Source organism: Syngnathus typhle, linkage group LG14, assembly GCF_033458585.1.
Source record: "Syngnathus typhle isolate RoL2023-S1 ecotype Sweden linkage group LG14, RoL_Styp_1.0, whole genome shotgun sequence".
Lineage (NCBI taxonomy): Eukaryota > Metazoa > Chordata > Actinopteri > Syngnathiformes > Syngnathidae > Syngnathus > Syngnathus typhle.
In genome coordinates this window covers 3108114-3128702 of record NC_083751.1, presented here as the reverse complement: position 1 = coordinate 3128702, position 20589 = coordinate 3108114, and the positions used below count along the sequence as shown (strand labels likewise).

Genomic DNA, 20589 nt, shown 5'->3' with positions numbered 1-20589 from the left:
CAGGTATGTCATTTGTTGCGAGTTCATGCGTTGGCTTTGTTCTTTGAACAAGGTGATTTTTGTGTACGACTTAAGAGCAACTGTCATACAATAATCAAGACCGTAACAGATTATCATCCTTTAAACGTAAGTTCTCGCAGACCCCATCTAAGGTGTCTTCAAAACATATTCAGCATTCGTCATCACCATTGTATTATCGCCGTTTTTTTTTTTTTTTTGGAAAACTAGCTTGGGGCTTTTATTTTGAAAATCTGGCAGGAAACGCTACTCGTGGTTGTTGACTGAAGAAAAGTTAACTATGGGTACGTGGTAGATAACGCATCCAACGGGTTTTGTTTTCTGAGCCAGGTATCTTCAAAAACAACTTCTTCAGAGGCGGCCTGGTAACGTGTCGGACGATCCGGCGATGGCTCCCCGATGGCCGGACAGGGCAAACAGAAGCGGCGACTTTCGGAGCCCGTCCGCCGCGGTGCTGCCGTCCTTGCTGACGTTCCTGGTGATCGTCGCATCTGGAGGCCTGCTGCTCATGATCGAGAAAGGAATGCTCAGCGGCGTGGAGACTCCTCCACCCCGGGGAAGTAAGAATGTCGATGTCGGCCGGCACATGAGCCAACAGGAACGAGCGGCGGAGGACGTGGAGTCGCAGGTAAGGGAGCGGAGCTTGCCCGCCCGGGGGTTGAGGAAATCGAGAGACGGGGTGGGGGGCGACTAATACATAAGTTCTGCTGCTATTAATTTATACACAATAAAAGTGCTTACACTCTGTATATGAGCAGTAAGTTAGTTTAAGAACATGCACTGTACTCTACTAATGTGCAGCCGAGAGGAATGTTATGAAATTAAAACCAATATAAACTGTTTAGAATAACCAACTGAAGATACCTGATGCTCACCTGCAATCCTTTTCCTGTCCAGATCCTGCAGGACATCCGAAACCGGACCATGACGTCCATGTGCAGCCAGAAGAACATGCCGCACAGCCTGTGGTCGCTGACGCCTCAGCAGAGAAAGACGCTGCTGCAGCATGTGCTGGTCAACGACGAGTACCGCTTCCTGTACTGCTATGTGCCCAAGGTGGCCTGCTCCAACTGGAAGCGCGTGCTGAAGGTGTTGGGCGGCACGCTGGAGAACGTGGACGTCAAAATCAAGATGGATCACCGCAACGACCTGACTTTTCTGTCCTCGTTCAAGCCGGAGGGGATCCGCTACCGGCTGCAGCACTACTTCAAGTTCATGTTCGTACGCGAGCCCATGGAGCGTCTGCTCTCCGCCTACAGGAACAAGTTGGGCGAGATCGAGTCGTTCCAGCGCAAGTACGGCGTGGAGATCGTCAAACGCTACCGCAAGAGCCCCAGCGGTAAGAGCTCGCAAAGCGCAGGTGACGACGTCACCTTCGCCGAGTTCGTTCGCTACCTTCTGGACGAGGACGTCGAGCGCATGAACGACCACTGGATGCCCATGTACAACCTGTGCCAGCCGTGCGCGCTGCACTACGACTTCATCGGCTCCTACGAGCACTTGACGCGGGACGCCGACTATGTGCTGCGGAGAGTCGGGGCGCCGCCGCACGTCAGTTTCCCGGCGAGGCAGTCGTGGTACAAACCCGTCACGGCGGACACGCTGCACTACTACCTATGCAGCCTGCCGCAGAAGCTCCTCAGGGAGCTCCTGCCCAAGTACATTTTAGACTTCTCCATCTTCGCGTATCAGTTCCCAAACACGAGCACTGAGCACTGCCGGCATTGAAAAATGCTCATTTGTACCAAGGCCCATACATGACAAGGGGAGAAAATAAAATGGCGGCCATTGTGGCATCGATTCTTATTGTAGCCAAAATGACACGTTTTCTTCCACATGTCACGTCGGGTCTTCCGTAAATTTGTACTGTTCTCTATTTTTCTACTTTTCTATAAAGACTCTTCACATTTTCACCCGAGACGTCTCGTGACTTTTGTTGATCCGACTAAAGCGCACAGCAAACAATGTCAGCAGGTTGCGGATTATTTTCACTCAACATATAATTTGATTCCGTTTGGAATTCGAAGCACGTACATTGCGACGAACCGTTTCAAATGTTTATATTTGTAGATTATGGTAAGAGACTGAATATCTGTCGAAAAGGAGTACACAAAAAAATGCTTCGATTGCTACTCACTGGCAAACTTCAGGCATGCCTGTGCATGTAGCCCAGTTATACTATTGGAGCCAAATATACGGCTGAGTTGTTTATAAAATCTAGGGACTCTAAAAATAAATAATATATAAATATATAGATATATATATCAAATGGGACTCTATACATTGAGTGACGGGGTAGCCAGTGCTCAGGAAATTCACAGAGGTGTCCACGTATGGGAATAGTCTCATTTTGCCTATTTGAATCCAAATCCAAGTCCTACCAGACAGACAGAAAGAAAGAAAAATACATTACCTTGATGTGTTTGAGCGAGACTGCATGAAACGCATCCGCCTGGTAACTCACTGCTCCCCGGTGGATCCCGCGTTCGTTCGGTCGCTGGGCTCCGTCCGTCACTGAGGTACTTGATGATTGGTCTCTCTCGCACGGTTGCAGTCGCCGCTGATAAACAGCAAAGTGTTAAAAAGGCGCAGCCAATGAAAATGTGAGTGTTTGTAAACAAAATCAGCAACGCCTTAAGCCAGTCAGTGGAAAAGGTATTTTGATTTTACGTTCTTAGCAATGACAATTTGGCTCACGTCATATTCTGAGCTGGGGTGAGTCTGTCTCGTAGCGCCCTCAGCTTGGCTTCTCTGTCGCTGACCTTCTGAAGAGCAGCGGCAAGCAGCGTCTCGAGGTTGCGCACGGTGGCCTTCTCACTCTCCAGCTCCTTTTTAACCTGAAAAAAAAAAATTCAACTCCTTATTAACATAATGGTGATTTTCTTTAATAATCGCCCAGTTGATACTCACCATGGCGAGCTCCACGCTTTTGGACGTAAGCTCGCAGGTGGCCAGCTCCTTGTCCGTGTCCAGTCTGGCGCAGAGCTCTCGGACGTAAGCCAGGTCGGAAAGGATCGCAGCCGGCCCTTCCTGGGCTTTGCGCAGGTCCACGCCGATGGCGCCGACGAGACCTTCCACCTGCAGCAGCCTCTGCTCCCGCGCTTGCAAGTCCGATTCCGCCGCTTGCAGGCGCTCCACCAGCTCAAAATTCTCCTGATCCTGCGGTTGACACTTCAGTCAGATGACAACCCAGAGGAGAAATCTGAGTTTAGCTGTGAATCGCTTGCCTTTGTCCTCAGCACATCCTCGATCCTGTACATGGCATTAATATAAGAGCGCACGCTTATCTTGAGTTCATCCCGCTCACGCAAAACCACTTCCATCCCGGCTTGTGCAGCCTAGAGAAAATACAACTTGGGTGTTTTGGCATAAAAAAAAAAACCTTAAATATAAGGAATAAAGATGATGACTGTTATTACTTGCTTCTCTTTGGTCAGTGTGGTTAGGTCATCTTGTAACCTCATGTTCTCTCTCACAACGCTTTCTTGGGCTTCATCCAGCTGTTTTGGAAGGCCGGTGAGATCCCTTTGGCGGTTGTTTGGCGCCCCCTGCAGTTGACTAACACAAAAGACAATATTCTTCCATAAACAAAAATACAAATAGTCTCCATCCACCAGAGTAACTTTATTCACAGCAAAGTGAATGCTTTTGGTATCAAATAATTCAACCCGAGTATTTAAAAAAATAAACCTTTGAGCACGGGTTGCTTTTCTCCGCTTTGTCTCCTTCCTACCGTCCCGGTGCCGCTCGGCAGGCTCTGCATAGTACTTTCCGTCCCTCAGCAGCAAGAGCTGTGCACGTAGCTCCAACCGCTCTCGCTCCAGCTTCAACACACAACACGTCAAAACTGTTCAAGTGCATCTGATTGGATACGTTTCCTTTTGTGTCATCATTGTAATATTTCTGTGTTTTCCACGAAAAGTCCAACGGTGACAAGCAAGACATCTTAGATGAATACAATGGCTCAAATGTGTTGAAACGTAACCTTCTGGACGGCATTTTCCAGGTCGACAATCCGATCTAATCTCAGTAAACTACTTGAACTGGTCTCAAGGGGGTCCTGAGAATACAAAAACACAATATTTCATGAGGTCGTTTCAATTCACAAGTTTTGTTTTATTCTTAACTTACCGCTCTGATTTTTAAAAGGTTCTCCTCTAAATCTTTAATGACTTCCTGCTGACTTATAATGACTTCCTATGAAGACAAGGAAAATGGATAAGATTTTTTTTTTTGTCCTCTTCTCTCATTTCCTGCTTCGAGTATTCTCACTTTGGAAGCAGACAAGTTCCGGTAAGCGATATCCAGCACTCTCTTCTTGTCCATCTTGGTCTTCTGCATGATGTCGTTCTTCTGCGTCAGCTCTTGACACAGTTGGATGTTCTTCAGGGAGAGGTCGGCCGCTTCGGTGGAAGATTTGTGTTGCAGTTCCTCCAGCTTCTGCTCCAGTATTTTGTTGCTCTCTTGGAGGTACCCGACCTGTGTGATGAAATCATTTGCAATAAAATCATTTAAATAAAACAAAGTGCCATGTTATGAACATTTATTAGCTTTAAAAATTCAGATTGTGAACTATCATTGGATTAGTAATAGTGGCTTTACTTGAAGGGTAAGATAGGCGATCAGTTTCTTATTGGTGTCGTTTTGAGCTTCCGAAGCGACGTCCTGGGGTCCATGAAGTGCATGATTTAGATTGTTGATCACTTTGTCCCTCTCAGCCACCTAGAAAAAGTGTTTGGGGGGGGGGAACTCAGTGACAACGTGAACAACTCAGAGCTATAGTAGTTGTTAACTGACTTGGGTGAGTAAGAGTTTTATACACCCGTGGGCATTGTTCAGGTCCGATTTGACTTTGGTGATGTCTGTCTGCAACCCGTGAAGCCTAGCAACAATAAAAATGGAAAATGAAACAGGGTGCAAGTACAAAAAGTAACTTTGGCTTCTCAACAAACCTTCCATCTGCCGGCCGCTGTTGGTCATCTCCTTCTGCGTGATGAGGCGATTTAGGAGGAAGAGCTTTGACTTCATGGGTCTGCATTCTTTAGGAACACCAGGCTGCTTTCCACATGAGCAAAAATGGAATATAATGCGGTTTATTAAACATTTCATTCCTCCATTTGTTGAATGTCATAATAGACAGATGATTGATAGGATAAAATTGAGAAACTTGGTAAGTAAAAAAACTAGTTTTGCAAGAAAGCGTACAACAACAACAACGTTGGCATGGTATCATCAGATTAATAACAGGGTATTTTAATTTGACCTCTGGTGACATGTTCCTGCGGCCACTTCATATTATTCTCCTCCCCAGCTGGTTGAGCCTTTCCCGTCCCGTGTGGTGGCTCCGTAGTGACATCACTGCATTTTTCAGAATTTTTCAGGATTCCCAGTTGACAGTTCCGACGTGGGTATATTGCAAGCCAGGGCGCCCCCGCCCCCCTAACTACTTTACACTAAAAAGTGCAATTACGAAAGTATACAGTGAGCGGCACGTTAAATAGTTCCAAATATTGTCTTATATACACATACGCCGCTTGAAAAACACGAAGGCGACGATAAGTGTTCGCCCGCAAATGAAAGCTTGGTAAATGTTTACGGTCAGCGTCGTGTGACGTCATCGGCTAACTCGCATTATTGCGCTAGCTACGGTTTCCAACGTAATAAAAAGCAGGCGCAACTGTACGCCAATGCCACTTTGGAGTAATTATTATCGTTCGTGATAATATTATTTCAATATTATTATTTTTAATAATATTATTTTGGACACGAGTTTTGCACGTTTCATTAAAATAATAATTTTAAGTCACGAGGGCAATCAACCTTGATCCCATTTAACGCGTCATAAAGGCATCCCGTCATTTTTTTTCTTCCTTTAAAAAAAAAAAAAAATAATTAAATATTCACATTACAAACGCAATGATCCTAACAAGACAGGTCCAACTTTGGACACACAAATACAGTATTTTTTGCAAAGTCTAGTTGCGGACTTTCCTCGCAGGTATGTATGAAATTTTAATTTGGCTTGTCTTGAGTATTTTCGTAAAAACATGATTGGTATCTACCAGTAGACAGCCGCAAGCACATATATGCCATTCATCAGAGCAATCTAAAAGTCAATGATTGACAATTCTTCAATGTTCGTGGCAGATAAGCACCATGGACAGCAACAAAGATACAAAATGGTCCAAGCTGAGGTCTCGCCTGCACATGCTGGGGTACAACGACAACCTTGGAGAAGAGTCTGTGCAACTTGTTGAGCAACTTTTCAGGTGCAACCATCATTTCTTTCTCCCTTCTGACTATTGTGAGATTGTCAACTGATTGTGAAAGTGGCAAACAGAAAAATCCGCACTCAAATCATCTGTATGATGTTCAGTGATTTGGTCCACACCACGGAAAGCCTGCGCGAATCTCAACGATCAACAGCCAAGTCGGAAAAAGAAAGCCAAAACAGTGATGTCCGCCTGACACGGGAGAACCAAGAGCTTCACTTTGAGCTCATGATGGTGAGGGGTGAAAGAGCCCAGGTGACCAGAGGTAAGAGTTCACACGACGGGTGTTATCATAATTATCAAGCCCTGCGGTGACCCTGTGAAACATCTCGGTCCAGAGTTGAAGGTCTACATCACCAAGCTGGAAAATGACGTCACTTTGCTCAAGTCTTTGAACGAGCAGTATTTGCACGAGTTGCACAGCCTTGAGAAGGACTGCAAAGAAAAGGCCAAGCTCATCCGTCAACTGCGTCGGAAAAATGTCAACATTTGGGTGCAGGCAGTAGGTAAAGTCGCAGGGCTATAGGTTGGAGTGTTAGCACAGAAGATTGATTGAATAATTAAACCTGTTCTGTCCTTCCTTAGATAGAAACAATCTGATGTATGCATCGCCTAATGCTGATGATCTGTGGCAGGGGGAAGTCACAAACTTAAAAGCAGAGCAGGAAAATTCTCAAGAGAGCATACGACACTCAAATAACCAAGTACAATCATCATAAATGAAAGGAGTTCCCTCTTCAGACATTTCATTTAGCGACATGTTTCAATGTCTCACCAGACACAGATGGATGAACTCCAAGAGACCAACATGGCCCTGGAGCAGAAGCTCAAATCAGCGCAGCGCAAGTCCTCGAGCAAAGTGATGGAGCTCACCTCGAAGAACCACGAACTGTGTCAAGAGATTACGGACATTCGCAACCTCGCCAAGAAGATGGCGATGGAAAAGAAGCAAAAGTTGGAAAAGGCTGAATTGAAGTTGCAAGATCTGAAAGTGAGAATGAAGATCACTTGGATTATTTTGGAGAGAAACATCAAAAAACGGACCATTTGTTTCTCCAACAGGCCGTTATCCGAAAGCTTCAGGGAGTCATTAGAGAATTGGAGGATCAGCTTCGTAAAAATACAATGGTACATATTGAAGTAGTCATCCCAATCCACCGTTTGTTTCACTCTTCATTCCCCATTGCAGACTTCAGAACTACCAGACGAACGTGAAGGAGAGCCGAAAAATATTGACCATCGGAGCAATGTAAGGAAATTGACAGTCACAAAGAAACAGCCTGCTTTAAACAGTCTTCTTGTTTCTTCTTCTTTCTTTTTTTTCCCAGGAAGCTTATAACCTAAGGGAGCAGAATGAAAAATTTGAGGCAATGTTGGAGTTTCTGGAGGAACAGAATAGCAGGCTGCAGGCCAAAGTGGAGAAGATGATGTCTGTTGGTAAGATGCAGCCCATTTTGGACTTCTCTTGGATTTTGTTTGAGTAATCCCACAAGAGACTGTCCACCAGAGAAAGTCTTGGTTCTGGAGTTGGAGGGTTGGCGGACTAAATACGGCATTTGTGGACTGGAACGGTCGCCATCGCGTCTGGATGCCTTTGTCCAGAGTTTGGAAGAAGAAAGGGATCACTATCGTCAGGAGGTTGAACACTATAAGAACGTTCGAGGGAGGAGTCCCGTAATTGAGGTAAGAGACCCAGAACATCAATTTGTTGAAAATACTTGACAGATGTTTCGTATTTTGCATATGCCAAAGGCCCAAGACAGCTTAAACAGGACACCCAAAATTCGAAAGCCCAGGGATCGGTTCAAAGGGGCAGAAAACAAAGTCCAGCAAGAAGAAGACCAGGTGACAGAAGATATATCGGAGGAGGGACTTCAGGTTAGTCGACAGTTTGGACCTAGAACAGCAACAAGACGAGTAAATTTAATGCAAGCCATTTCCTCATTCAGCAAATGCAGGAGAAGCCTGCAGGACCTTCTGCTGAAATCAGAAACCTGAAAGAGCAGCTTCGCCTGGCAAAGGCAAAAATTGCAGAGGTTTTAGAGGAGCTCCAAGGGGCAAAAGAAAAACTTCAGCGGTTGACCTCTGAAAAAGACTCACTGGGAGATCATCTTAAAAATGCAGAAATGGACATTCAGCTGCTGAAATCGGGGAAAGACGAACTAATGGAGGAATTGAAGGTCAGTACTGGAGAGTCTCCTGTGTCCATGTTGGATCAAATTATTATTTTTCTAATCCATAGCAAAAGCAGCTGCAGTATGAGGAGCACCACTCCAAAACATCTGCTGAAACGTTGAAACTGGATGAAAAGCTCAAAGACTCACTGAAGGAGGAACTGAAGGTCAGTGCAGTTTGCAGTTGCACCAAGCACCGCTATCAAGTTAAGGTCATAAACTGAATTCCTGTCCTAACTATCCATCTAATTGAGATACGTCAACTGAGGTACGACGAGCAGCACTCAAAAACTACAGCGGAAATCGAAAAACTGGAAGAGAAGCTCAGAGTGGCAGAAGAAAAAATCCAGCGGTTGACAGCAGAAAAAGACTCTCTGAAGAAGCAACTTGAGGTAAGCGTAGTTTGCTAACAAAGGAAAACAAGTTAAGGTTATAAAATTGCATAAACGGAATTTACATCCTAACTATCCATCAAAATCAGAAACGTCAGCTGAAGCACGACGAGCGACACTCAGAAACTTGGGAAGAAATTGTAAAACTGGAAGAAAAGCTAAGAGTGGCAGAAGAAAAAAATCTCCAGGTGATAGCTGAAGAAGACTCACAGAAGAAGCAACTTGAGGTTAGCATAGTTTGCTAACAAAGGACAACAAGTTAAGGTCATAAAAATTGCATAAACTGAATTCATGTCCTAATTATCCATCAAAATTAGATACTTCAGCTGAACCAAGGTGAGCAGCGCTCAAACATCTTTGCGGAAATTGTAAAACTGGAGGAGAAGCTCAGACTGGCAGAAGAAAAAATCCAGCAGTTGACTGCTGAAAAAGATTCACTGAAGAAGGAACTTGAGGTTAGCGCAAATTGCTAACCAACCACCAGTATCAAGTTAAGGTCATAAATTTGATACACTGAATTAACAATGTCCTATGCATCAAAATCAGAATCAACAGCTGAAGCACGATGAGAAGCACCAAGGAACCTCTGCAGAAACCATCAAACTGGAACAGAAGCTCAGACTGGCAGAAGAAAAAATCCAGCAGTTGACTGCTGAAAAAGATTCACTGAAGAAGGAACTTGAGGTTAGCGGAAATTGCTAACCAACCACCAGTATCAAGTTAAGGTCATAAATTTGATACACTGAATTAACAATGTCCTATGCATCAAAATCAGAATCAACAGCTGAAGCACGATGAGAAGCACCAAGGAACCTCTGCAGAAACGATCAAACTGGAACAGAAGCTTAGACTGGCAGAAGAAAAAATCCAGCAGTTGACTGCTGAAAAAGATTCACTGAAGAAGGAACTTGAGGTTAGCGCAAATTGCTAACCAACCACCAGTATCAAGTTAAGGTCATAAATTTGATACACTGAATTAACAATGTCCTATGCATCAAAATCAGAATCAACAGCTGAAGCACGATGAGAAGCACCAAGAAACCTCTGCAGAAACCATCAAACTGGAACAGAAGCTCAGACTGGCAGAAGAAAAAATCCAGCAGTTGACTGCTGAAAAAGATTCACTGAAGAAGGAACTTGAGGTTAGCGCAAATTGCTAACCAACCACCAGTATCAAGTTAAGGTCATAAATTTGATACACTAAATTAACAATGTCCATGCATCAAAATCAGAATCAACAGCTGAAGCACAATGAGAAGCACCAAGGAACCTCTGCAGAAACCATCAAACTGGAACAGAAGCTCAGACTGGCAGAAGAAAAAATCCAGCAGTTGACTGCTGAAAAAGATTCACTGAAGAAGGAACTTGAGGTTAGCGCAAATTGCTAACCAACCACCAGTATCAAGTTAAGGTCATAAATTTGATACACTAAATTAACAATGTCCATGCATCAAAATCAGAATCAACAGCTGAAGCACAATGAGAAGCACCAAGGAACCTCTGCAGAAACCATCAAACTGGAACAGAAGCTCAGACTGGCAGAAGAAAAAATCCAGCAGTTGATCACTGAAAAAGACTCACTGAAGAAGGTTAGCGCAGAAGTTCAATCCACGCAGCCATCCATTTTCTACCGCTAATCCGGAGTAGGTCAGAAATGTGCAAAAACCGAATTAATATCCGAACTATCCATCCAAATCAGAAAGATGGCGATCCAAGGACATCTGCTCCAGTGCTGGTCCAAACATTGAGAGACAGGATTCAAGTGGCAGAAGAAACAAGCCATCCGGTGACTTTCTCATTGGCCTCACTGTTGCTCTCCTCCCTCAAAGTTCTTGTGTGACTTCTCACTCATTCTTTGTGTGTTGTGGGATCAAGCTGGAGAACCCGGAGCTGCCGTCACAGGTTCTCGGGCTACGGGATCGCGATCGGAATATGGAACGGCAGATGGATGCTCGTTATGTTGGGCTTCTTCCGAATCCGGAGGAGACGGCAAGAGAGAGAATAGCAGTCTCCGGTCTCAGGTTGGTTTTCGGGAGTATCGACACGGGGGAATGTAATGAAGACCAAAGCGGGACTTTGACTTGATCGAGCCTAAGTGCAGTGTGAAAACTTTAAATTCATGTTATCTTGTCTAAAGGCAGCAACAAGAGCAGATTCAATATGCGCTTTTGGACCTCCAACAAATGCTGTCTGTGAAGAACAACGAGTTACTCGCCACTCAGTCCCAGATGGAAAAACTGAAGGACACCATCGGTATGACTGTAGAACTCGTTCCATTAGTACACAAGTTTCATTTTTTGCAAATATTTTTGCTAGAGTCGCTGAGTCAGCAAGTTTACCAGCACAAGCAGGAAGCCGAGATCCTCCGCATTTCTTTCTCAGCGTTGAAAATAAGAAAGGACGTCCTGGAGGAGGAGGTGGTGGCCAAGACCAAGAGACTGGCGGTTCTCCAGGAGCAGCTTGGCAAGAAGGTTGCGTCTGTGGTTTTTACGCCATCCATACACAAAGATGTCACACACGTCTTCAGGAAGAGAGCCGAAATAATAAAACGCACCTCTGATTACAGATGGACGTGGAACTGAAAGGCCAGGAGAGGCAGCAGGCCACTCAGAGGTTGCTGGAGACCCATCAGGAAGCGCTGTTGCAAATCAGAAGAGACAACGAATTGATCATCGGTGAATACAGGAGACTGCAGGACGACGTGGCCGCCATGACGCAGGAGAAGCAAGTCGGTACATCAATACGCGCCGGTCAAGTCGCACTTGATTCAAATTTAATCATCTCGTCTAGGTTGCACATGAAAGGATGGAGGAGGCTTTGCGTGAGCGGGAGGAGCTCAAACTGAGAGTCCATTCTTACGTCAATACGGTGTCCAGGATTGAGAACATCTTGAAGACAAAGGCGAGCTTCACGTGGATTGTTACTGACTCTAATAGCAGGAGAGAAGAGGATGAAAATGTGGCTCGTTGGTCTAGTCGTATGATTCTCGCTTCGGGTGCGAGAGGTCCCGGGTTCAAATCCCGGACGAGCCCTCTTATTATAAAGGCTATTGCAGGATCAGGAGATTCAGGACCTGGCGGAGCGCTTCCGCTCGGACGTGCAGGAGCGGGAGCAGCGGCTGCAGCAGGTGGAGGGATTCATCGGTACCGTCCGTATGGAGCTCCTCTCGTCCGAGACGGAGCGGCAACATCTGCACGAAGTCCTTGGGAAGAAGGTGTGGGAGATTCAGCAGGTGAGACCCCAGTCCATTCTTTTTCTAGCGAGCTTGTCTTCTTGAGGGTTGGAGTGACTCAAGAGGTTTCCAGCCAAGTGACCCATAACTAGATTTCTTTGCCTCTCTAGCACATGCATGGCTTGGAGACGTACAAGGCGCAAGTGGCGACGATGGCCCAGGAGACGTCTCGACTCGAGGAGGAGGTCCGCATCCATCAGGAGGAGAAAGTGACTCTCCTGACCGAACTGGTGTCAGTCAAAGAGGTCTGCGTCAAAATGGACGCGGAGAAGGAAATCGCCGCTCGGCAACTTTTACTCAAGAGCATGGAACTTGAGAGGGTGAGTGAGTCAGAAAAGTAAAACTCGACAGAAATTGATTTTTAAAGGCTGACACTAAATTCTGATTAATTGTCAAATTAATCAAAACTAAATGACAAAAATAGCTATTAATGTAAACTTGAAAATATGAATGAAAGCATTTTTGTTTAACCCAATTTATTGATTAATCACTCAAATAATCGACTCTTTATCGATGATTAAAATAGTAAACCGATACCTGAAGTCCAGTCATCAAATATTTGAACTCACCTCGCCGTTTGTGTGTTGCCAAGGCGATGACGAGAGAGGAGGACGCTCTGACAGAGGCGATTCTCATCAAAGAGCACCTGGCCAACGAGAAGCTGGTGGTGCGCAACGTGGAGGCCATGCTGTCCACCAGTCGACAGGAGATGTTCCAAGCCCACCAGGAGGTCAGCGAGAAAGAGGCGGAGCTTAAGGCCCTTCGCCAGAAGCTCGCCCTGGCCGACGACAAGATGTAAGACTTCGGCGCCCGTTTGTTGAGAGATTTTGCTGATCGCAAATGTTTTGCTTCGGCAGTGCGGCGCACGCCAGGGAGGTGACCAATCTCCGGAGGAAAATCGATCATCTGCAGACCGAGATGGAAGTTTTGAGTCGCAAAGGCCATGAGCGGTGAGCCGTAAGCTGCAATGGGCGAGGACTCACAGTCTCAATTGTTCAAGGCTTTGTCATCTGTGTTGACACAATTACCTTGAAAAAGTAGCTTATTAACCGATTACTTGATTTTAAAAGTAACTTTTAAAAGTGATCTGACATCCCAGTGTGGTCTTTCCCGACAGCAATGCCCTCGAGGACACGCCCTCGCAAGATGTTTCCTTCAGACCCCTGAGGGCCTCCTCGCCCTTAGACTACCAGCCCGCTTCTCATCAGCCAGCCCCCAACACCTCACTCTAAGAAGAAGAGGTCAGCTATGGGCTTACCTGACAGAAGATCCTGGACTCGAGTGACCCCACAGTTTGAACATCTACATGCTCTGGTGCCAGGGAGCTTTCTGAGAGTCAGTTGATGAGTTGCATTTGACAAAAGTAGTGCTTAGCTGCCATTTTGTAGCAGATACAGTATACAAAATTGTCCACATTACTCACGGATTTTCACTGCTCGTAGTAGGGCTTGAATAATTGGGCCATTTTCTCCCTCTTCTCACCTTCTGTTGATGGTTAAACATGCAGCGGGTCACATTGACCCATGGATATTCATGGAAAAAGATGGTATGAAAACACAATCCATGTTTATTCAACAAAGTATTTTATAACATGAGGGGAGAAAAAAAAAACATGGAGGTAAACAATGTTATATTGCACAGAAAATTAGAAAATCCAAAATAATAATAATTCAAGCATAATTCTATGGCTCAATAAATACTAGTTGGCAAGTGCTGGTAGAGCTATTATACAGTTATTTTGTTTATGAAGGAGGGTGAAAGAAACAAAATATTTCATAGTGTATATACATTTGCAGTTGGATACGTTCATATATTTTGGTTGCTCCATTCAAAATGAAACTCACTAAATTAAACACGACCGAATTTATTAGGTGAGTTATTAATGAATATTGTAATTTAGCTGACGTGTTTTGAATAGAACTACTCCAATGAATGGGAATTTCAACTCCAAATTATGATTATTATATATTTTATTTTTTTTATTTTTTTGAGCTAACGCATGTGATGGGTTGTGGCTCGGGGGAAGAAAAAAAAATAAGTTGAGGGCCACTCTTAAGTCAAGGCACCATTGTAGTTCCTGTAAATTAAAGAGAGGAATGAAATATTAATTGTCTGACTGTGGAGTGGAGCTGTTGATGGACGTGCGCTGCGAGCCCGTCGAGACGTTGAGGGACGATGAGCTCCTCAGAGGCGAGATGGACAGGCCTTGCCGACGCATTTCCTGCAAGGCCCTCTCGCTGGCAGAAGACACACACACACACAAAGGCATCAAACTACTTATTTTTTTAACAAGTTACAGCAGAACCTCTTAAGATCCAAACTCAGTCGCTGGTCATCCTCTGTACTGTGTATGAGCTTCGGGATATTCAAAGTCGAACAAACTTCACTGTGTTGATTCGTTCACCACTAGGTGGCGATCATTGAACTCACCGTTCAAAGCGTTCTGATGTCAGCTGTCTGTTGAGGACGTCCATCTCTGTCTGCAGCTGAGAGACTTTAGTGCGGAGGTTGGACACCTCTCTTGCGTGCTCGACGCTGTCATACGGCAATTTTGTTGACATTCATTGCATAGCTCGGATTTTCCAGCTTTTGCATCCTTACTTCTTCTTGTCAGCCAAGGTGAGCCTGTCGCGCAGGACCTTGAGCTCGGATTCCTTCTCACTGGCCGTCAGGTGGGTCTGTATCTCCTTTTGGCGGTTGGTGGACAGCAGCTTCTCCACACTTTGAATCGCCAGTCGCTCGCTGGCCAGCTGCTTTTTCAGCAGCTCGGCTTCGGAGCGCACGTCCTCCAGCTCTTCGTTCACCTGGATGAGACCAAAGTCAACTTTAGCAAGCTGCTTTTTACAGTGGTTCTGGAATTTTACGTTTTTCTAGTTATGAGCCATCGCTTGGTCCATTTTCTGCCTCGCGCACCCTCTCCAGCTCCATGCTCTTGGACGTCAAACATCGTGCGGTCAGCTCCTTGCCGGCGTCCAGCTTGACGCAGAGCTCCCTGACGGAGGCCAAGTCAGACGTGAGGCCCGCTTTCTCCTCTTGGGCTTTGTGCAGCTCCTCCTCCAGTCGGGCCATGGTTTGGGCCAGCGTCGACACTTTGGACTCGTACGCCTCCAGGGCTTGGACATACTGAAGAAAAAGCAACACAATTCAAAATGGCTGACTTTTTCTAATGTAATTCCAGGACCTAGGGTTGTGTGTCTCGCCTGCTGGATCTCCAGCTCCTTGTGGCTGACAATTCCGTGCAGGTGCTGGCGTTCTGCCTCTGAAGAGAGGAGCTCCAAGCGGATGGAGTTGGTGATCTCCTCAATCTGCTGCAGCCTGTGTTTCCGCTCCTCCACGTCCAAGTGAGCCGTACGGTAGCGCTCCAGCAGGTCCAGTTTCTCCTGATCCTGCGAGGCCCACACGTCACAGTCAGCTGACGCTTTATAATTGTGGATTAATGTCTTTCTCTCACCTTTGCCTTCAACTGATTCTCAACCCTGGCGACGGCGCTTATGTAAGAGTGCACTCGCAGCTTCAGCTCATCGCGCTCACGTAAAGCCGCATCCATCTCCCCGTGGACGGTCTAGACGAGACAAAAGAAGCAAAACTTGGCTGTTCATTCTTTGCTTTTCAAATACGGCGGAAGATAATCGTAATCACAGAGATCCTGACTTGGTTCTCTCTGGTCATGGTACTCAGGTCCTCCCGAAGCCTTCTATTTTCCTTGGCTGTGAGCTCGTTGGTTTTCTGTACTCTTCCCAGCACCATTTGGGTTTCGTCCAACTGTTTCTTCAGACGGGCGATCTCTCTCTCGCGACTGTTTAGCGCCCCCTGGAGTTGACTAAAACACAAATGCGTGGGATCACACAATTGTCGGTTAGGTATGATGGCCAAACAAAAAAAAGTTACTCACGCCAAAGATTTGTCCATCGTGGTGACTCTGAGTCTCAGATCCTCAAGTGTCTTTGCCTGAAAATAATGACATTTGTAATAATAGTTATCAACAAGCTTGTTTGAGAAACAACACTCAGGTTGTGTCAAAAATGAAAAAAAACAAATGGTAGCTCTACCTTGTTTTTAAGTTCCTCCTGAAGGCTAACCAGCTTCTCTGCTTTTTGATCCACCTCATCTTGCAGGCCATCCTTCTCTTTATCCAGTGCAGAGAAGGAGAGCTGAAGGCGTTCCGCCTCCTGCTTGTACTTGGACACCTGCTGACGCAACATTGCTGCCAGACAAAAACGGAGAACCCACTCAGCCCAATCATTTAAAAAAAAAAAAAAAAATGGTTTAAGAGCAAAAATAATCACCTAAGGTGTCATCCTGAATTTCCATCTGTTCCCGAGCACCGTGAAGCTCGGAGGTCTTTATAGACAGCTTGTGTTGGAGGTCGGAGAGTGAAAACTGCATTTGCTCCTCCTGCAGCCTGACATATAAAAAAGAAAAAGAGGAATCGCTTTCCTATGATTGATGTATCTGAGAACTTGGGGGGGAATTGAGCAAACAAGCTTCAAAGGAACTACTGTGCATCATCTTGCAAACCAACCTCAAAGCAGAAGCCGTCTTCCTGTGCTGTGCCGCCTCCTCCGCGCTCAGAAGCAGCGCGCTCGACTGAACGTCCAGCTTCTGCTCCATGTCCCGCTTGCTTTCCTTCAGCGCAAAGAGCTGCGAACGCAGGTCCAGGTTCTCCTGTTCCAGCTTCACATTGATGATTCATATCCGAGACAACAGAAACAAAAAGACTCGTAAACTTCTAATGTGGCAAACGTGATGGAAAAACGGATGAAGCTGATGAACATCATGCTTACAATGTGAATGCCATTCTGCATGTCGGCAATCCGCTTTTCTTGCCCGTGTCCGTTTGGGAGAGCGGATGTCTGCCCAACCTGATAAAGAAGATGATAAAAGAACAAAGTAGAATGGTTGTAAGCGCTTATACGAGTAGCTGGACTGAAGCATACCAACCTTAAATTCCTCCATCAGTAAGTCTCTCTCCGCTTTAACCTGCAGGATTTTACTTTCTGCCAGCCGGAGTTCCGTTTTCAGGTTCAAGACATCATCGGACGTGCTTGACCTTTGACAGGCGTCCTGCAGCTCCTCTTGGGCCTGGATTAACCAGAGCGTTTTGGGGCCCATCTCAATTCAAATACGTTGGGGGAGGGGGCAGAGTGGATTACCTGATAATACATGACTTTAAAGTGGTCTCTCTCAGCAGTGAGCGCTTTCACGTTTGTCTGGATGTCCTCCATGCGCTCCTCCACATCCTGCAGAGCCGTCTTCAGCAAGTCTCGCTCCTTCCCCAAAGTCAGCATGTCGGACCCGCCTCCCTGAACAAAGTATGTTCCAAATTCACAATATAGACAAAATAAAATTTGATACAGTGTGGGAAATCATCTCACCTTGCCCACTGGACTCCTGCTCCGGAGCGGACTACGGACGGGGCTGCCGGCTCTGCTGACTTGTCTGCAGCGTTCAGCTTCCTGGCGGTAGTGGTCCCGCTCCTCCTCAAGACTCTTGACGAAGGCGTCCAGGCGCGACGGCGAGTGCTCCCTTCCGCAGACACCGTGTTTGGCTCGCAAGGCCTCCAACTCCAGCACCATGTCTTTGTCTAGAAGGGCACAGAGAGGAACGTTTCACATCATGAACAAAATCATGAGATAAAAACTTCATCTTACCAGCAGCCATCATCTTGTCCATTTTGTCTTGTAGCCTGACACTCTCCGCTTCCAGGATATCCAGCGTTCCCTCCAATGTCTCCTTCTGCCTTTGGAGCTCCATCAACTGATCTTCAAGAGAGGCCTTTTCACAGTCCCGTTCAGAAAGCTCCTGGGTTACACGCAAATAAGACAAGTGTAAATCCCAAATTGCATCGGTCAAAATAATCGAATAAAAGTCAATTGTGCCAAATACTCACCGCTGTTATTTTTTTAAGCTTCTTCTCCAAATCATCAATGGCTTCCTGTTGTTTTTTTACGACTTCCTGCGTCAGAGTAAATCAGCAAAAACCTTTTTTGGTTTTGTCTAAAGGAGACACGCCATTAATAACATGCTTTCATGTGCTCACTTTGTTATCCCGCAACTCCACGTCGGCCATTTCCAGGGCTCGCTCCTTATCCATCTCCATCCGCTTGGCCAGGTCGTCGATGTGCGTCAGCTCCTGGCACAGTTCAAAGTTCTTCAAGGAGAGGTCGGCCACTTTGCTGGAGGAGTTGTCCTGCAGTCCCTTCACCTTCTGCTCAAGTGTCATGTTGCTCTCTTGCAGAAACTCAATCTGTTTGGCACAAAGCAACTATTTTTGGTAACCTAAAGCAGGGATGAATTTTCTTGATGGCGAGATGGGCTCACCTGATGGTTGAGGTGGGCGATCAATTTCTCGTCGTTGACCTTCTGAGTCTCCAAAGAGACGACATCGCGAGGTCGGCCTCCGTGAAGCGCACGGTTCAGACGCTCAATCTCCTGGTCCCTGTCACCAACCTAAAAAGAAAATATCCAATCACTTCACTCTAGATGTCAATGACACATTATCCAACTAGTTACAGGCTACTTACTTGGTTATTTAAGACCTGTATGCATTCATGGGACTCGTCTAACTCTGACTTGACTTTTGTGACTTCATCCTGCAGCTCAACAATCCTACAAATCAAAATGGAAGATACATTTCTATCAACAATAATAATTTTGGTGGAGAGTCAACTATTTGTATACAAGCCAATAAAATGAAATCGCAACCTGTTATCAGCCAGTTGTAGTAGATCTGCTAAGTACGGATCGTCGGGCTGGGCCGCGGGATACCTCGATGTCACAGGCGGAGGGATGAGCTCATCCGTCTGCATTCTCTGACGTCGGAAAGCGATGCGGTGCTTTTTGCCGCCTAGTAAAAACAAGTCAAGATGTTCAGTATATGTGTAAAAAAAATCTGTCCACGCCGCCGGGTTTAGTCATTACCTGGCGTCTGCACCACCGCTTGCAGGTTCTTTTCCTGCAGTTGCAGGATGCGCTCGGCTTTGGCTTTGCCGTCCTTCTCCAGGCAGCGGATCTTGTGCGCGTACTGATTGTTCAAGAACTTCAGGTCGCACATGTCATGGTCTAGTTTTCTGATATGTTTTTCTAAGTCTGGAGTAAGACGGGTGAGATTTTTAGGAGGGGATTATTATTAATGTTTATAGCTAAAAACACATCTTCATATTTTACCTCGAGTTATATGCTCCATTTCCTCCTTCAACTTGAGGACCTCCTGGTGAAGCTGGTTGTTTTCCCTGACCAGCCTTGCATTATCGGCTCTGTAGGGCTCCAGGAGGGCGTCGCAGTTTTGGCTCTCTTTTTCTGACTTTGCTGAGAGTTTTGCATTGCGCAGGCTTTCTGTCGTGTGGACCAGATCACTGAAATAAAGAGCATTTATTGTGCTTGATGTTTGCTTAGCGTTGCATACCAAATTTTAAGTTCCTGCTCGAGTGAAAAACAAAATGGAGTAAATAAGGTGCTGTGGTGTGTAGGAAAGGAGAGCTAAGCGATTTACTTGGGTGTTTGCTTATGGCAAAACTTTCATATTTACGCTTGAATGATACGGCTCAATTCCCAGCTCGTTTCTTGGGTTTAAATAAACGTCACATACATTAATTAAAAGGTTCCTTAGGTGTGTTTTACCTGAAAAGCTTCTCGACGAGTGGCAGGTTTTCAATCCCCAGAGGATGCCTATAGCCCAGCTGGTCCAGACGCCTCCTCAAGTTGATAAATTTCCTCTCCGCGCTGCTCTCCATGACTCCTAAGAAAGAGAAAGTAAAAATAAAATAAATAAATAAATAAAAACACACTAAACGGCGCATAGTTGTTGGACACAATGTGTTAAAACTACCACAAATATCATTTAAAAGGCGGGAAGGGAAAACTACTTAGCTAGCTAGCTAACATTCGCTAAAAGTTACCTACACATTTTTAGTCATTTTCAGCCTGCTCGTTCACCACAGCAGCACCATTTAATCATTTATTAACATAACAGAATTCAAAATATGTCTACATTTAACTCAACCTACCTCCTTAGTCGCAAGGAAGCACTTTTGTCTGACAGCTACGACAATTTGGCATAGCAGAAATGGGCGTTATCGTAACAAGGGAATTATTACACGAGAAAATATTGCAGCCAAAAATATTATTTGGGAGTGAGCGTTTTTTAAGTGGTTTTTAAGCAGTTTGAAAAGAGCGCCGATGACCTCAGGTTAGCATTCGTCACCATGGTAGGAAGAAACAAAGAGGGGGGCGCGCGTTTTACCCAACAGCGTCGCCCGTGTAGACAGGCTCAGGGGTCGGTGTATCCATCTCATAGGTCCGACCATTTTTGCCTCATACCGCAACTTAATTGCTGCCGACTGAAATGATATCAAAAGTCTACGGGCTAAGGTAACTCACCTGTTTTTGGAGTTTGGTCCTTTGACGTTCGTACCATTTTGCCAAATATTGCCGCAACATTCACAAGTTGTACAGTACGGCTTGTTTTCCACACCGGAACTATATTTCTGTGTCTATTTTCT

At 45.6% G+C, this 20589-nt stretch overlaps 4 protein-coding genes and 1 non-coding gene across 6 annotated transcripts; 3 read left to right on the top strand and 2 right to left on the bottom strand.

The window, feature by feature from the left end:
* The first annotated feature begins 260 nt into the window (after window positions 1-260).
* chst14 (carbohydrate (N-acetylgalactosamine 4-0) sulfotransferase 14) lies at window positions 261-1931 on the top strand. The gene is made up of 2 exons (XM_061297748.1): window positions 261-646; window positions 916-1931. The coding sequence occupies exons 1-2, from the start codon at window positions 407-409 to the stop codon at window positions 1744-1746; spliced, it is 1071 nt and encodes a 356-aa protein (XP_061153732.1). The 5' UTR covers window positions 261-406; the 3' UTR covers window positions 1747-1931.
* Window positions 1932-2191: 260 nt separating this feature from the next.
* On the bottom strand, window positions 2192-5531 carry LOC133167221 (centrosomal protein of 135 kDa-like). Its single transcript, XM_061297845.1, has 14 exons — window positions 5282-5531; window positions 4971-5073; window positions 4816-4900; window positions 4621-4740; window positions 4291-4497; window positions 4150-4215; window positions 4004-4078; window positions 3709-3842; window positions 3438-3576; window positions 3246-3356; window positions 2929-3177; window positions 2716-2855; window positions 2483-2578; window positions 2192-2395 (listed from the first exon to the last, which is right to left on the bottom strand). The coding sequence occupies exons 2-13, from the start codon at window positions 5054-5056 to the stop codon at window positions 2530-2532; spliced, it is 1461 nt and encodes a 486-aa protein (XP_061153829.1). The 5' UTR covers window positions 5057-5073; window positions 5282-5531; the 3' UTR covers window positions 2192-2395; window positions 2483-2529.
* A 643-nt stretch (window positions 5532-6174) lies between these two features.
* Window positions 6175-13320, top strand: LOC133167220 (centrosomal protein of 135 kDa-like). Its single transcript, XM_061297844.1, is given in 27 exon segments — window positions 6175-6287; window positions 6395-6555; window positions 6629-6792; window positions 7069-7281; window positions 7353-7418; window positions 7480-7539; window positions 7619-7727; window positions 7798-7973; window positions 8043-8168; window positions 8240-8470; window positions 8533-8631; window positions 9174-9311; window positions 9403-9540; window positions 9632-9769; window positions 9861-9998; window positions 10089-10226; window positions 10317-10445; window positions 10732-10877; window positions 10994-11109; window positions 11173-11339; window positions 11384-11584; window positions 11647-11757; window positions 11912-12088; window positions 12199-12416; window positions 12692-12883; window positions 12946-13038; window positions 13188-13320. Coding segments are annotated over 27 exon segments (3891 nt in total).
* On the top strand, window positions 11817-11888 carry trnap-cgg (transfer RNA proline (anticodon CGG)). Its single transcript has one exon. It is a non-coding gene; the product is annotated as a tRNA-Pro (tRNA).
* A 317-nt stretch (window positions 13321-13637) lies between the features above and the next one.
* On the bottom strand, window positions 13638-20553 carry cep135 (centrosomal protein 135). 2 transcript variants are annotated; one of them, XM_061298197.1, is made up of 25 exons: window positions 20468-20553; window positions 19709-19826; window positions 19256-19443; window positions 19010-19177; window positions 18794-18935; window positions 18613-18697; window positions 18410-18538; window positions 18129-18335; window positions 17979-18044; window positions 17740-17890; window positions 17464-17672; window positions 17242-17391; window positions 17030-17170; window positions 16873-16950; window positions 16611-16762; window positions 16375-16490; window positions 16138-16292; window positions 15981-16036; window positions 15740-15908; window positions 15540-15650; window positions 15289-15474; window positions 15002-15211; window positions 14690-14892; window positions 14519-14623; window positions 13638-14325 (listed from the first exon to the last, which is right to left on the bottom strand). In XM_061298197.1, the coding sequence occupies exons 1-25, from the start codon at window positions 20502-20504 to the stop codon at window positions 14193-14195; spliced, it is 3465 nt and encodes a 1154-aa protein (XP_061154181.1). In that variant the 5' UTR covers window positions 20505-20553; the 3' UTR covers window positions 13638-14192. The 2 variants fall into 2 exon arrangements, with proteins under 2 accessions (XP_061154181.1, XP_061154182.1); XM_061298198.1 differs by lacking the exon at window positions 20468-20553 and adding an exon at window positions 20095-20356.
* Window positions 20554-20589: the final 36 nt, after the last annotated feature.